The sequence below is a fragment of the Lagenorhynchus albirostris genome, chromosome 4 (genome assembly GCF_949774975.1).
Source record: "Lagenorhynchus albirostris chromosome 4, mLagAlb1.1, whole genome shotgun sequence".
NCBI lineage: Eukaryota > Metazoa > Chordata > Mammalia > Artiodactyla > Delphinidae > Lagenorhynchus > Lagenorhynchus albirostris.
In genome coordinates, this window is record NC_083098.1 from 122,590,480 (window position 1) to 122,605,470 (window position 14,991).

Sequence of the window (14,991 nt, forward strand, 5' to 3'; positions counted from 1 at the left end):
AGTACCTAATGGAGATGTAAAGTACTATCAAGAGAAACATAGAATAAATTCTTAAACTTGGCAAGAGCAAAGATTGATGTAGAAGGTGGTGTTTGTTCTGACCTTGAGGGGCCTGTTGAATTTGGATAGCTAGGAGTACCATGATGCAGGGGAAACAGAGAACCCAGTTACCAGTGAGAGCAGGATGGGATAGGCTAAGAGAATGTGGAATGATCTGGTGTGGTTCAGGGTCAGAAGTGAGAAACAGACTGACCTTGCATTGTCAATGACAATTTTAAGATTTTTCTCATGGATAAAGTTAAGAGAAGTTGAGTACTCAAGCACCGAGTGGAGAGTACTTGAATAAGACTTTTAAAATACACTGGTTCAGGTTGGGCAGTAAACTTTTGAGAGGGCCCAGGCATTAGGACAAAAAGCAGATAGGTGAGAAAGGAAATTTGGGGTTTCCTGTTCAAAGATAGACTTCTACTGCAAGCTTCTCTAGGAGCACAGTGGTTAATTGTGTTGATGGAAGGAAGTCATGATAATGGTGAAATAGAAGAACAGATCAATCCAAGTTGTAGTTCCACAGAATTGACTTGAGAGTATGAAGATGCTGAGGGAGTGCTCCTGGCAGAGCATGCCTGGAGGGAGACCAGGAGGCATAAGAACCCACACAGTCTTCTGATGATTATCCTCCATTGGTATAGCCTTTGCTGGGCCCAGCTAGGATTTTCATCTTATTCTGAGCTTCCCTTTCTCTATCCAGGCAGAGAGTGAGATTTGTTTCGTAATACGTAGGGTAGTGCATGGAAGGTTACACAGTCTAGCTGGCACTGTTACCATGGCTCTGCAGGTTTCTGCCCAAGGGAGAAATGCTTTCCCTGAGATGACTCACCTACTCATCCCAGGATCAATGAGCCATTGCCCAGACCCTTCTGGGTCATTGGCTTTTTTTTTTTTTCTTTTTTTTTTGCCGTACGTGGGCCTCTCACTGTTGTGGCCTCTCCCGTTGCGGAGCACAGGCTCCGGACGCGCAGGCTCAGCGGCCATGGCTCACGGGCCCAGCCGCTCCGCGGCATGTGGGATCTTCCCAGACCGGGGCACGAACCCATGTCCCCTGCATCATTAGGCGGACTCTCAACCACTGCGCCACCAGGGAAGCCCTGGGTCATTGGCTTTGTTGCATAGGAGGAGTCGTACTTCCTGAAGAGTTGTAGAAATAGATTATCTAAAGGCGGAGTGAGATGGAGGGGAAGAGGTGGGTCAGTTCCTAGTTTTCTAGTCTGTATAGCCTCTTACCCCAAGCTGACAGCCAGAGGAAACCAAAGACTTCTGCCTTCTTCACAGCCATGTGCACCACTCATGTTCAACATGGAAAGACACAAGACTTAATGGAAATATCCATTAGGTCCTAGGATTCAGTTTCATTGCATATTTTGGTATTTGTCTAGCTTCTTATGTATGTATTTCGGCATTTGGGAGAAGCTGACTCAGGTGCACTCTGATGCTGTCATTGACCTGCAAGGATCTAATTGAATGATTTACCCCGGAAGTGATATGAACTAGACTAGTTTTTGCCAGTTTTTGCATTTACTATTTTTTATATAGGTTTAGAATCTAGAAAGAGCAATATCTGTATTATAATATCAGAAAAGGGGAGATTTTCTTTGATTTATGAAGGGATTCTTTAGTTGCCAAGGAAATTTTTTTGACATTTTATTTAATTGAACTATCAATGTGTTTCCAATTGGTTTTGGAACTGTTAGCATACAAATTTTCATTGCTTGTTGCTACACTCTTCCATTGGAAATTCAACTCTGAAATCAAGAATGAATTTACAGGGCTTCCCTGGTGGCGCAGTGGTTGAGAGTCCACCTGCCGATGCAGGGGCCACGGGTCCGTGCCCCGGTCCGGGAAGATCCCACATGCCTTGGAGCGGCTGGGCCCGTGAGCCATGGCTGCTGAGCCTGCGCGTCCGGAGCCTGTGCTCCGCAACGGGAGAGGCCACAATGGTGAGAGGCCCGCATACCGCAAAAACAAAACAAACAAACAAAGAATGAATTTACAGAAATGTAATGTAAATGTGTATTTTGAAATTATTTATTCCTAGAGTCTCCCATTTCCCCAGCATAGAGGGAAGAAATGGGGCAAAGGCAGTATTTATGCGATGCTGATAGTGAAACTTGTGCATCTGACCTGGACTGTGACATTCTGGGCAGGGAACCATGTCTTGCTCTTTTGTATTCCTGGCCCCTGTTACCTGGAGCAAAGAAAGTGACCAGTACAGTTTAACTGTTGCTGAATTATTGATGACATGAATATGACTGCAGATTAATTAAGGGCACTGTACTCAGTCCCTGTTGCTAATATCAGTACACATCAAAAGGGAATGTGGCTATAAGAATTATTTTGGAAAAATACCAGGTAAATATTACATTTTTCTCTATTGAAGTATTGACGAGGGCCTCAGGTCCATGGCTCAGAATTAGGTTATTTTGTATTATTGGGCCTCACCTTTATTCATCATCTTATTTTCTTAGAAGAAATAATTTAGATAGGTTGAAAGTCACAGAATAGGTATTCAGTGACTGTCAGTTACTTCCTATTCTCCCAGTTTTTTCTGAGAAAAAAAATGCTATGCTAGGGACTTCATGTGGATCTCGTAGCCCTGTTTCTAGAGTCCATCTGTGACTCTTGAGAAACTAACCTAATGAAGATCTATTGAGATATTCCAGTTACTAGAGCTGTAAGGACAACTTTAGTGGCATTTAAACAACCATTTCTTTGGCCCACAGAGTCTGTAGCTGAGGAATTCAGGCAGGACTCAGTGGGAAGGGCTTTCTCGTGTTTCCCATTTATCTGCAGCCTTAGCTGGACAACTTGAGAACTAGAAGCTGGAATCATCTGTAGGTTCTTTCAGTCACATGTTTGGCTGTTGATATTGGCTGGTGGCTGAGACTTTGGTTTTGGCTGTTAGTTAGAACACCTACTTGTGGCCTCTCCACGTGTGGTTTGGATTTGCGCATAGTATGGTGATTGGACATCAACAGTGCATGTTCCAAGAGAGAGAAGCAGTTGGCATCTGTAGCCTTTTTTATGACCTCGCCTTGAATGTCACATAATGTTACTTCTACTATATCAATTGATCAGGAAAGTCACAGACCTTCCCAGGTTCAAGGGGTGTGGACACAGCCCCATTGTGGGAGGGAGCAGCAAGGTTCTGAAAGCATGTGCAAGACTGGAACTAATGCTTGTATTATTGCTGGGAAAATACAGTCTGCCACACAATATACTTCCCACGTCTTTTGCTGTAATTTTCACATATGATTAATAATTTGCATCTTTCGAGGTTGTTTTTACCTAACAGCCTACTTACCGATTCCCTGTATCTAGTTGTTTGTTTGTTTGTTTTTTTAATAACTTGCTGTTAAATGTTTAGATCACATGCTGAAATTGATGGAGGGAAGTTTAAATTAAAAAATAAAAATTAATAGATTATCTAGAATTTTTGATTGTATTTCCCAGTGAGGCAATTATAGGTTTGTTAATACTTTGGAGAGCAAATAGTTAGGATTTATAATCAAATTAGATTGTAAAAGGAATAAAATGACTTCATCCTTCTTTTGCACAAGTAAATAATGAATACTCACCTTCTAGGTAATTTTTTCCAGTTTCTTTTTGCTGTGTGCTCTTTCGCTCTTCTCTTGCCTTTAATTTTAATCAAAGGCATCTTAATGCAGACATATAGCAAAGACGTACTTGTCAGTGAACTACCATGTCCATTTTTTATGTTACTAAGCTATATTTTGTGATAGGACAGGGAGTTATACAGATATCTTATACAGGAATTTCTCAGTGGAAAATAGTTCTAAGAAAAATAAAAATTGGTATGGACTCCCTTTCTCAAACTTGCTTATTGTGTTTTATATCACCTTCTTTTCGGCCAGGTGCTAGTTTTGCTGGTCAGGAAGTCATTGCCTTTTCTGCCTGAATAGCACTGAATTCAGTGAGTTAGACTCCAGAGAAAAGCTCAGCTTCTCTCAGCTTGAAGGGTGTCTGGAGAGCCCAGCAGGGGACTCCACGGAATTAAAGCCATCAGATTAAGTAGGAGTCTTTCTGGAATCAGAGTAACTGATGGTCATTTCGTGGTTTTGATTTGCTTTGGGGTCCTCCCTGAAGGAACTGGATTGAGTATGGGGCCCACTCACCCCTTTGTGGGGTTCCCTGGGCTACAGCTGCAGGCGGGTGCCATGGGTCCTCTAAACTCCTACTTACTGAACTAGGGGACCACGTTCTAACTAGTGCTCTGAGCAGAAATGTAACTAATTTATTCTGTTAGGTATTCTAGACCCAGAATCTCTTTTTCTCACTTCTCCTTAAAGAGTCCACTGTGTCGCCGGTTGTCCATAACACTCATGTGTTTCCCCTTGATGTATTTGAGAGCTCTAAAAAACTGTATCTGCAGCCCAATTTTCCCTCCCAAGTTTTCTGGTTCCCACTGCTTTCTAAGTAGTTCCACTTGGATATTACACAGAAATCTCAATTCATTACGTTCAAATATAAACTCTTCTTCTTCCCCCCTCCTCAGATGTGCTTCTCCTTATAGGGTTCTTCTCTTGGTTAATTACAGAATTATTCCAAGCCAGAAACCTGAAAATCATGGTAGCCCCATCCTCTCCCAACCCCTCACTGTCTTTGGTTCTAACAAACACCCACCTGCACCCACTCCTTCCTCTTCTCAGCCTTAGAGCCTCACCTTATCTCCCCTGGTCTCCTCCTGCACCCGTCTCACTCTACTACAGCCATTTCCCTTGTCCGCCTTCACACTAGACATGAATTTTGCCTCCTTCATCGTGTCTTTCTGGCATAATATTGTGATTATCACAAAGAAACTTTCATTTTGCTTTTCCTGGAAGGAAAGAAGGCAGACGGGTGGACTGGCTGGCAAACCTACCTTTATTTTCTCCAGGCAGGCCATGTAGTTAAACTCTAATTTTAAAATGCCCAACGTTCTCTTCGTTAGTTCAAATTCTAGGGAAGAGACGGTGTTACTTATCTAAGAAACTGGATGGAAAAAATAAAACAATGCATTTATTGTTTATTTTTTAAGGATGTAGATTACTACTGCCTTTCTTGATTTATGAAAAGAAATAAGTAGTGAGCACCTACGATTTCTCACAACCCAGGAAGAGAGAAAATCCTGTGCCTAAACTCACACACCACAAGGTATGTGATGTGTGTCCTGTGAGAGAGCACATCTCACAGAGAGTTAGTATCCTTTGTGAGAACTTGATAAATAACTATGAGGTGAAGAGGATATGCCAGGCACCGAGGGGCAGGCTATATTTGAAGAAGGGAGAGTAGATGAGGGGTGGAAACCTGATGGGAGGTGGGGGTAGAAAGTTAGGTTGTGGCTACATTGTTAAGAATGTAAACTCTCTGGGGACAGGAATTTTTGGTGATAAATTTCTTCTTTGGTATGTCTCAAGTGCTTAGAAGAATGCCAGGTATGGTACACGGCAGGTAGTCAATAGTATTTGCTGAATTAATGAGTGGGCTCCTCACTTGCCGAGGCACTATTTGATAAAGAAGTATTTGTTAGCCATGGTCTTTTTTTTTTTTTTTTTTTTTGCGGTACGCGGGCCTCTCACTGTTGTGGCCTCTCCCATTGCGGGGCACAGGCTCCGGACGTGCAGGCTCAGCGGCCACGGCTCACGGGCCCAGCCGCTCTGCGGCATGTGGGATCTTCCCGGACCGGGGCACGAACCCGTGTCCCCTGCATCGGCAGGCAGACTCTCAACCACTGCGCCACCAGGGAAGCCCCATGGTCTTTTTTTTTCCTGCAGGAATGTGAACGTTTAGAGTTGACAGCAGATTGTTTTGGAATGTTCCAGGATCACAGATCTGTATACTACACTCACATGTGCCAAGACAACATAGGCCTACTGTTTCTGCATCTTTATCCCTCCCTTTCATACCCCTGTCCTCCTTGTCTGTTACAAATCATCATGCTCAGATCTCTCTCATCCTCCCCAAACCTCTGAATTCTTAATTTCCTTTTGTAACATAAGAAAGATTTAGCTGTCACTTTTTGCGTTGATTTTTTTTTTTCCTGGTGAGATTTTCATCTTTTTACACCCAGTGGTTACTTTCCATAGCGCCTGGGTACCTTGCCATGATCATATCCTTGGGACATCCTGACTGTGTGCAGTTTCTTGAAGGTCTTAAGAGCCTTGAAAATTTAACTGTCTTCAAAGTCAAATCAGGGTTTCAAATTTTGCTTACTTCTTTTAATTGTAACTGTAATGGCAACAATTAAAAGCCTTATGAGAAAGAAAAAAGATACTGCAGAATCTCAGTGGAAATGAATACACCCTTCTAGGTACTTATTACATCCTCCTGAAAATGTTCACTGTGTTAATGAAGGCATCTTCTGAGATTTTTTTTTTAATAGAACCATCACCTTGACATTGATCACTCTATTGCTTCTTCAGGTTAGTTGTGGCTTAACTCCTTTGGATAATCTTAGAAATTACTTGACTGTTCTGAAAAACTGACAACTATATTTGATACTGCATATAAAACATTTTTTGTACTTTTTCTCATTTATGTATTTGTTTTAACTGGCTTTATTCTGAAGGATCAAAAACATGGCGAAGAGAGTATGTATAATTCAGGGAAAATGTCTTGGTGCAGAATAACTTTATTTTTTTCCTTTTCTTAGTGTGGCTATCATTTCAGTCCATCATCTGTGTGTTGCTTCTCAGACTTCCTGCCCTGGGAAAATAACACCATAATTTTTATGTTTCAAAGCACTTTTATATATTTGATCCCATTTAATCTTCACAGTGCCCCTGTGAAGTATTATCAGCATCTTTTAAGAAGAGAAAGCTGGGCCTCAGAGAGAATAGGCACTTGATGGAGATTGCACAGCAAACTGTGGAATTGGGGTTTAAACCAAATTCTTTGCCAATTAACTCAGTAAAAACAGTAGTTGGTCCGTTTTCGTTTTGAATGGTAACTTTTATATTTTCAATGGTATTTTTAATTATTGTTTGTTTACCAAGTCTTGGTTAACTATCTTAGCAGTAGTCAAAAGATCACGTTTGATGTCCCGCGGTGTTTTTAAAACATTTTATATCAAAAATGTTCATTATTATCTTATCTACTAGATTTTGCAGAATGAATATTTCAGTTCTGTGCAGCCCACCTGACCAAATTGGAGCATTCTTTGTATCAGGCCCTTTAAAATGGGAAAAGAGGCCTATTGATATTGGTGTTAGGAACAAGAACAGAGGTCCCAACACCCACCCCCCTTCTCCCATCACCATCTCTGTGTAGGATTCTCTCACAGTCCAGGCATTCTTTGCCTCAGAATGGATGGGGCTGACAAAGGATGCAGTGTTATTGGTGTCTCCACTGCACTGGCCCCCTCTCAAGGCTCTATTTTGTGGGGAGAAAGGAGTAGGTTTGGGTCACAGGCTGCCGTCAGGACAGATCTGGTGCTAACCTCCGCAGCGCAGTCTGTCCCCAGGCTCTGAGCTGTTAAAGATATCCTTAGGGGTCTGTCCACATCCTGATGTCCTCAGAATTAAGCCTAGACAGGATAGAGGGGGGCCTGTACCATCCACCTTTTCATTAGATATTCTTTCATTGATTCTGAAGTGATGATCTTTTAAAAGTCTACGTTTACATTTCTGGAATTGGGATGTGTTTTACATTTGTACAATTAAGAGGAAGTTTTGTTTTTGGATAGGAGGCTTAAGTGTATAAAAAAGGAGAAAGGAGTCGCCCAATGATTGTCTTCTCTGAAAGTCTCAGAATCTGCTCTCTCCTCCTTCTTAGAATATTTTTTCACTATCCTCCATGTCTCGACATTCACCATGTCAAAATATTACCTGAGGGCTTCCCTGGTGGCGCAGTGGTTGAGAGTCCTCCTGCCGATGCAGGGGACGCGGGTTCGTGCCCCGGTCCGGGAAGATCCCACGTGCCGCGGAGCGGCTGGGCCCGTGAGCCATGGCCGCTGAGCCTGCGCGTCCAGAGCCTGTGCTCCGCAACGGGAGAGGCCACAACAGTGAGAGGCCCGCATACCGCAAAAAAAAAAAAAAAAATATTACCTGAAGTTATTGGAAGTTTTAAACTCTGGGGGCGTTTGCTGCCCCAGTCTAGCTCTGGTACATCTCTTGGGTCCTGTTCCACCCCCATCTGCTGTCTCACAGGGCCAGGTTACATTACCCACTCATCCTGAACCGCGCTCCAGGGAGGGAAGTGGGGAGGGGGAAGATGATATACTTTTCATTGCCTTATTCTTCCAACAACCAAGTCAAGGCATTTGGTGTATAATTACTGTAGGGAAAGGAATCTGGCCATACCAGGAAACGCATCATGTGGACCAGGTCACAATTGTTAAAAAAAAAAAAGCAAATATGTTAATATATAGTATTTGCTTATGATAAATGTTATCCATATTTCCTTATTATGCTACTTTTTTCCACAAAGGGCATAAGACGCCTTCCCTATTTAACTCTACAAGAAGATAAAATGATTATTCTTATTGCAAGGTTGTCTTTTCAAAAGCTATGTATATAAAATTATAGCAAAGTGTAGGTAAGTATCTAAATTGGTTACTATAATTGCATAGAAATGGAAGTAGTCATGGTAATAAAGTGAGAGAAGCACCTATGACTATCGCTGCTTTCCTGCTCAGTATTTGTTCTATTCCTGTGACGATTTTGCTTTTACTTACATTGTGGAAATGACAGAGTTTTTCCCCTGGAGAATGAGCAGCAAAAACCGTAGAGACAGGCTCTGGGTTTGGGCCTGTGATGATGGCTGAGAGCCTGGGAAACTCAGCAGAGCCCGGACATCCATGCTCTGTTCCTGCCCTGCCATCTAGTGGAGCAGCGAGCGTGCAGTGCTGGCCAATTAAGTATAAAGGACTGAATGCAATTACTAAACTCGTGCGGTACATGATGTGAGGTGTGTATTCTGTACATATATGCACAAATATCCATAACATACATAAGAAAAAGTGGTACTGCTAACAAATGGCAGTTGATGTGTTTTAAAAAACAAAGTCCTTAAATGAAAAGTATTGAGAAATCTATCACTGCAAATATTAAAATGTATTATAAAAGAGCAGTAAGTAAAACTCTTTGACACGGACACAGGAATGGATGGATAGATCAGTGGAAAAGAATAGAATTTAGAAATTGACTGAGAGGGTGGCATTTCAAATAAATGAGGACAAGATGAAATAATACTCTGTAGTGTTGAGAAGGCTGGCTGTTTGGTTAAAAATAAAGATGGATCCCAGTTTCATTCTTTACTCCAAAAAAAGTCTGGTGAGGAAAGGTTAAAACTTAAAGAAATGAAACTATGTAAAATTACTAAAAAAAAAAGGTAGAGCTATTTAAAAGATAATCTTAAAGTGGGAAAAGTTTGCTAAATAATTGGAAAATAAACCCAGAGTTCACTTAGGAAAAGGCATTTTATCCTTCTAGCAAAACAAAATAGTTGACAGAAAATTATAAAACAGTAATACTTAAAGGGAAATACTACAGTCAATTCTTAAGTTAAAATCAATTAAGTAATAGTATATTGACAGCATCTAATAGAGTACTATACAGACTACCGAGAGAACAAGAGATGAAAACAATTTGAATTTATGTTTCTCTGATTATCCATCTGAGGCTAAGCATCTTTCCATGTTTTATGCCGTATGCTCTTCTTCTGTGAAAGAGGTGTTTTCTCATGTTGTTTGCGGGGTTTTTTTCCCTCATTATTTTGTTTTAGATATTAATTCTTTGTTTTGTGTGTTACAAATACTTCTGCATCTATTTATTATTCTTTTGCTTTGTAAAATGTCTTTCATACTCTAGAAGATTTTTGTTGTTCTACAGTCAGATCTGTCAGTCTTTTCCTTATGACTTCTGGAGTCTGTGACTGGCCCAGGAAGACCTTCCCCACCCAAATACACGAACATTATCTTTGGGGGTTTTCTTCAAGTACTTCATATATTTTAATTCAATTTAACCTTTTAATCCTTCTGTAATTTGTGTTAGAGGAGGGATCTAACTCACTATTTTTTCTGAATCAGTAGCTGGAGGCCTCCTTTCTCCGCTGATGAAAATGCTGACTTCCTATCTTCCTTCTCCTAATAATGAAGACATGCATTGTGATGGTTCTAGATTCTAGAGTACATTTTAATATCTTGAAGGGTAAACTCTGTTCTTTTTCAAAAATTTCTTGGCCTCTCTTGTACATTTTCTTTTCTAAATGAATTTTAGGCTCAGCTGTTCAAGTTCCATAACAATCCTTTTGGAATGTAGGCTGAGGATGCATTGAACTTAATTTTATAAAAAAATCAGCATCTTCATAACTTTGATGTTTCCTTCCCAGCCCACGTTACATCTCTCCATTTGAATAGATTTCCTTCTTTGTCCTTCGGTAAAATTGTCTTGTTTTCTTTATGTGCATCCTTAGGTTTACTCTAGTCTTATATATGTATTATTTTTGTTGATATTGTGAGGGTTTTTTTTTTTCAGTCCAATTTTTTAAGTTGGTATTTGCCCCAGGACAGGGGGTTTCTAAAGTACCTATATTTTTAACAGTGGTAAGTTTCTGGAATTGGGATTTTTTTTTAACATTAATTACATTTATTATGAAGGGGGCGGTTTAGTGAAGAGTTGTTATTAAATCAGTTTATATTTTATAACTGATGGGGTCTTAAATTCCAGAAAATACGGTACATATATATAGAGTTGAGATGCCACCTGGCCTTCCAGCCCTTTGGAGACCTAAGCACACTTCTTGTGAAGTTCTGGTTCCAAAGTCTTCACTATAAGTTGAACAAATTCTAGATCCCTTCGGCCTCTGGCTCTATGCTACCAGAAGGTCACTGTATCAGCCAAACCCCAAACCCAGCCCTTTCTATGTTCTCATAAAACATGAGTCACACCAGACATTTTCTGAGTTGAGGCTGCAGATTGGCGATCACAGATCACGGGGAGGGGTTACATCCCCAAGCGGCCCAGTGGCCCCTGCCCCTCACTCTCTCTACTCCGACCTCTCACTCCCCTGTTCCATCTCCATCTCAGGACATGGCAGTGGGGATATCACCTTGGGGCCTCACTCTGCCCTCTAAACCAAGTGCAGTGTTATCTTCTAAAAATGCTGAGTACTTTCCCTGGAGGGAACCATGATGAATAAAATTTTCTCTATTCCCTTCCATACAAATAAAGATTATATACTTGAATATATTCTTGTTACGGCTAATGACCATGGTAGGAAAAAAGCTGGAAAAATAGGTTTATGGATTTCATTTTACATCATGCAAAACAAAGAACAAACATGTATACAAAGAGTCAGTTGAAACTCAAAGACCTTTTAAGTCCTCGGGAAACAAAATTTAAATGTTATTCCCATAACGCTTAGTATTTCTGAATGTAAACGTTTTGCAAATGGCATCGACCCTGAAATTTTTGTCTTTAGAGAATTGGATAGTAGGTGATAAATTATTTGAAGACAAACCATAGGGAGAAAACACCATATGAATTCAGATTATTCTACTGTGCAGCATTTATATTTGTTCTAAGTATATCTGGCTTAAGACTATATATAAATTGAAAATTCTAAATTGTTTAGTTTCTTACTTTGAATCTACAAGTTACACTGTTAAATTTTCAGCACGTGATAGTCTTGGTAAATGTGGTAGAATATAAGTTAAAAGCTTTAATCCACAGTTGATATATTCTCGATTTCTTTTATATGTTCATAAACAAATAGAGTTTCCTGGAAAATGAGGTGTTTTGATAAGGTTTTCTTCCCTCCCAAATAATTATAGCCTATTTTACTACTCAGTAGCTGGAAGGATGTACCTCCTTTCCATCATCACTCTTGGTCATATAATGACACTATTCACTAATTCATTTGAGGCATAAAATGTGGTCCCCTCTTTCCTGCTGAGAATATAAGTGTGATAGAGCCAGTTAACACAGATCTCATTAAGTGAGAAAAGGAAAAGAAAAGGGAAAGAAAGCAAAGAAAATAAAGACATAAAGAGGGCTAACATTCCATATAAATACTTAGTATTGAGCTATGTGGTGATGCTATTGCGATGATACTACTATTTACTGTACTGCTTTTTTTTTTTTTTTTTTTTTTTTTTTTTTTGCGGTACACGGGCCTCTCACTGCTGTGGCCTCTCCCATTGCGGAGCACAGGCTCCGGATGCGCAGGCTCAGTGGCCATGGCTCACGGGCCCAGCCGCTCCGCAACATGTGGGATCTTCCCGGACCGGGGCATGAACCCGTGTCCCCTGCATTGGCAGGCGGACTCTCAACTATTGCACCACCAGGGAAGCCCCTTACTGTACTTCTTACCTCCCAGCTGCAAATCAGGTTATGCCAGAAAGTGGTGTGAAATGCAAAGAGCACGGGCGACACAGTCATCTTGGTAACTTCTTCATCCTGAACAAGAGACCTACCGGGTCTGCGAGATATAACAGTGATAGCTCACTCTGCACATTATGAATACACAGTGCGTTTGTCCCGTTTCCATGACTATTTTATGGCATAGGTGTTGCCAGTAGACAGCATGTTTGTTTTCCTTACAACAGAATTATGTATTCTTCAAAGTGCTGTGGCTTTATTCATTTTTATATGGGAAACTGAAGCTCAGTGTCTTTGACAAAGACTTATTCAAAGGGATAACTTACCATAAAAAAAGCTGGTGCCTAGAGAATAAAATAAAGCTAGGGTGGTATCCCTTAAAACGAACCTCTTTCAACTTCAGTTAAATCAGTAATACTGGTAGAAATGTGTTAATGTGTCTTCCTCTGAAATGAGTATTCCTGAAATTTGACAGTTGTCCCTATTTAACATCAGATATGCCATGGCCCCTTATCTATTAGCTGTAGATGGACATGTTTGAGAATTTAGCATTTTCCCACAAAATGAGAGAAAGCTTCTGCTCAGAGAGTTCCAGAACCCCTGGATGCCTCACTATACAGTATGCATGATTTCTATTCTGTGTGAGTTGAAGAGATAATTAGAGAAATAGTAAAACTTGTTAGGCCTATGGATGTTTGGAATTATTAGCTAATTCCTTCTCTTTCTCAGTCATTAATACAGTATGCTCTTCAGAAATGAAAATTATCAAACTTAGACCAAGATAAAATCAGCCCACTCCTAAAATAAAAGTCTCCCTGGGTGGGTGTGGGGGGGTGGTAGTTAATGTCTTTGTCATGTGTCTAATCTTTCACTTACGTCCTCATACAAATTTATCTCTGACCGTATTTTAAACATGAGTTTCAATTTTTTGTTTTTTACTTCTGTCTGAGCTCTTAGGTCATTAATTACTGATTTTTTGTTGTTGTTTTTTGATCTTAACCAAATTAACTACCTGCCCTCCTTATTTTAGTTAGCATTATTCAGTGAAATATTTTTTTAAAAAAGCAGTTATCTAAATGAAAATATTATATTATCTTCACTATTTAATTGTTTAAGAAAATTATCTGAAGGCTTTTTAAAAACTGAGCTGTGATGACACTGATTCTGAGCTGTGTTACTCCTTCATAAAATTAACTGCCACATTTTGATTTGCAGGATCTCCAAAGGTGGGTCAATGGTGCTAATCAACATGGCTTTGTCCTGGTATCTTTCGGAGCTGGTGTCAAGTATCTGTCAGAAGACATTGCTAACAAACTGGCAGGAGCTCTGGGAAGACTGCCCCAAAAAGTGATTTGGAGGTAAAGTAATAATATAGGTTGTTTCTTCACTCTTGATTTCCATATCCTCTTACTTAGCCCGCAGGTCTGAGTAAAGCACAGCCCATTGATTCCCTGGCAATATTAGCAGGATGCCTTTGACTTTCCATTTTGTTTCTTAGTGTATCGAAATCTAGGGATTAACTTATATAATCCTCTGTGATGGTTAAAAAGACATCTAGCCCATAGCATAAAAAGAAGATCTGATGCACAATGATGTATTCTTGTGATGGGTGCATTTTTATGTTACCCTCATTTACCCTTCTATTATTTATTATCACTTAAAAATGTGTAATTGCATGCATTTCTGTATACTCCTTCAAGTCAGTGTTGGAATGAGGAAAAAATGATGGATGAATGATTAAATAGGTAAAATATTTAATGGAACCTTTTGGGCTCCCACTTTGTCTATAAATACTTCCGATTTCCTTTATCCAAGAGACCAGGCCTTTAAAAATACAGTAACTTAGGCTTCCCTGGTGGCGCAGTGATTGAGAGTCCGCCTGCTGATGCAGGGGACACGGGTTCGTGCCCCGGTCCGGGAAGATCCCACATGCCGCGGAGCGGCTGGGCCCGTGAGCCATGGCCGCTGAGCCTGTGCGTCCGGAGCCTGTGCTCTGCAACGGAAGAGGCCACAGAATTGAGAGGCCCGCGTACCGCAAAAAAAAAAAACAAAAAAAAAATACAGTAACTTGCCAGTTAATGCTAGTCAAAACAGACCCCACTTCTTCTTGGAGGCACTGCCAACATGTGTCTGTCTCTGGAGTTTCTAACGCAGTGTCTAAACTTGGATCTGGACACTTATTGTGTATTTACTTAGTACCTGTCCCCACCATTGGGCTCTAGGGATGCAGCAGTGATCAAGGTCAGCCCCAGTGTCAAGCCATTACAAGTAGGCTCTGAGTAATAGGGGTTTTTCCTTTGTAACAACTGTGGGAGGATTAGCTCCTCCTTATCCTTGCTAAGCTATGAAATGGATACATATTTTATTCCAATGGTTTAAGACTTCTCCCTTTGGATTCCAGTCCTATTGGATTTCTTCTATTAGGCTTAACCCAGAAAGTGCCCCTTCTACTTTATTTGGAACAGTTTTGTATCTGCTTATTTCAAACTCTTGCCATTCTCTCAGTTGATAAGCACTGTATGGTTTATCTTTCAAAGATCAAGGCAGGAAACAAACTAATTATGTCCTTTGCCCCACAGAACTGTCTCTGGGGCCCAGCTAGAGAAGAGTACTTCCT

General features: G+C 40.6%; 1 protein-coding gene across 6 annotated transcripts in view; it reads left to right on the forward strand.

Moving 5' to 3' along the window:
* UGT8 (UDP glycosyltransferase 8) overlaps positions 1–14,991 on the forward strand; it is a 141,393-nt gene that overhangs the window by 69,340 nt on the left and 57,062 nt on the right. For all 6 annotated transcript variants that reach the window (XM_060148641.1, XM_060148640.1, XM_060148637.1 and 3 more), the window contains one exon: positions 13,590–13,732. In XM_060148641.1, coding sequence (XP_060004624.1) covers positions 13,590–13,732 — 143 coding nt within the window. The remainder of the gene's footprint in view (positions 1–13,589; positions 13,733–14,991) is intronic.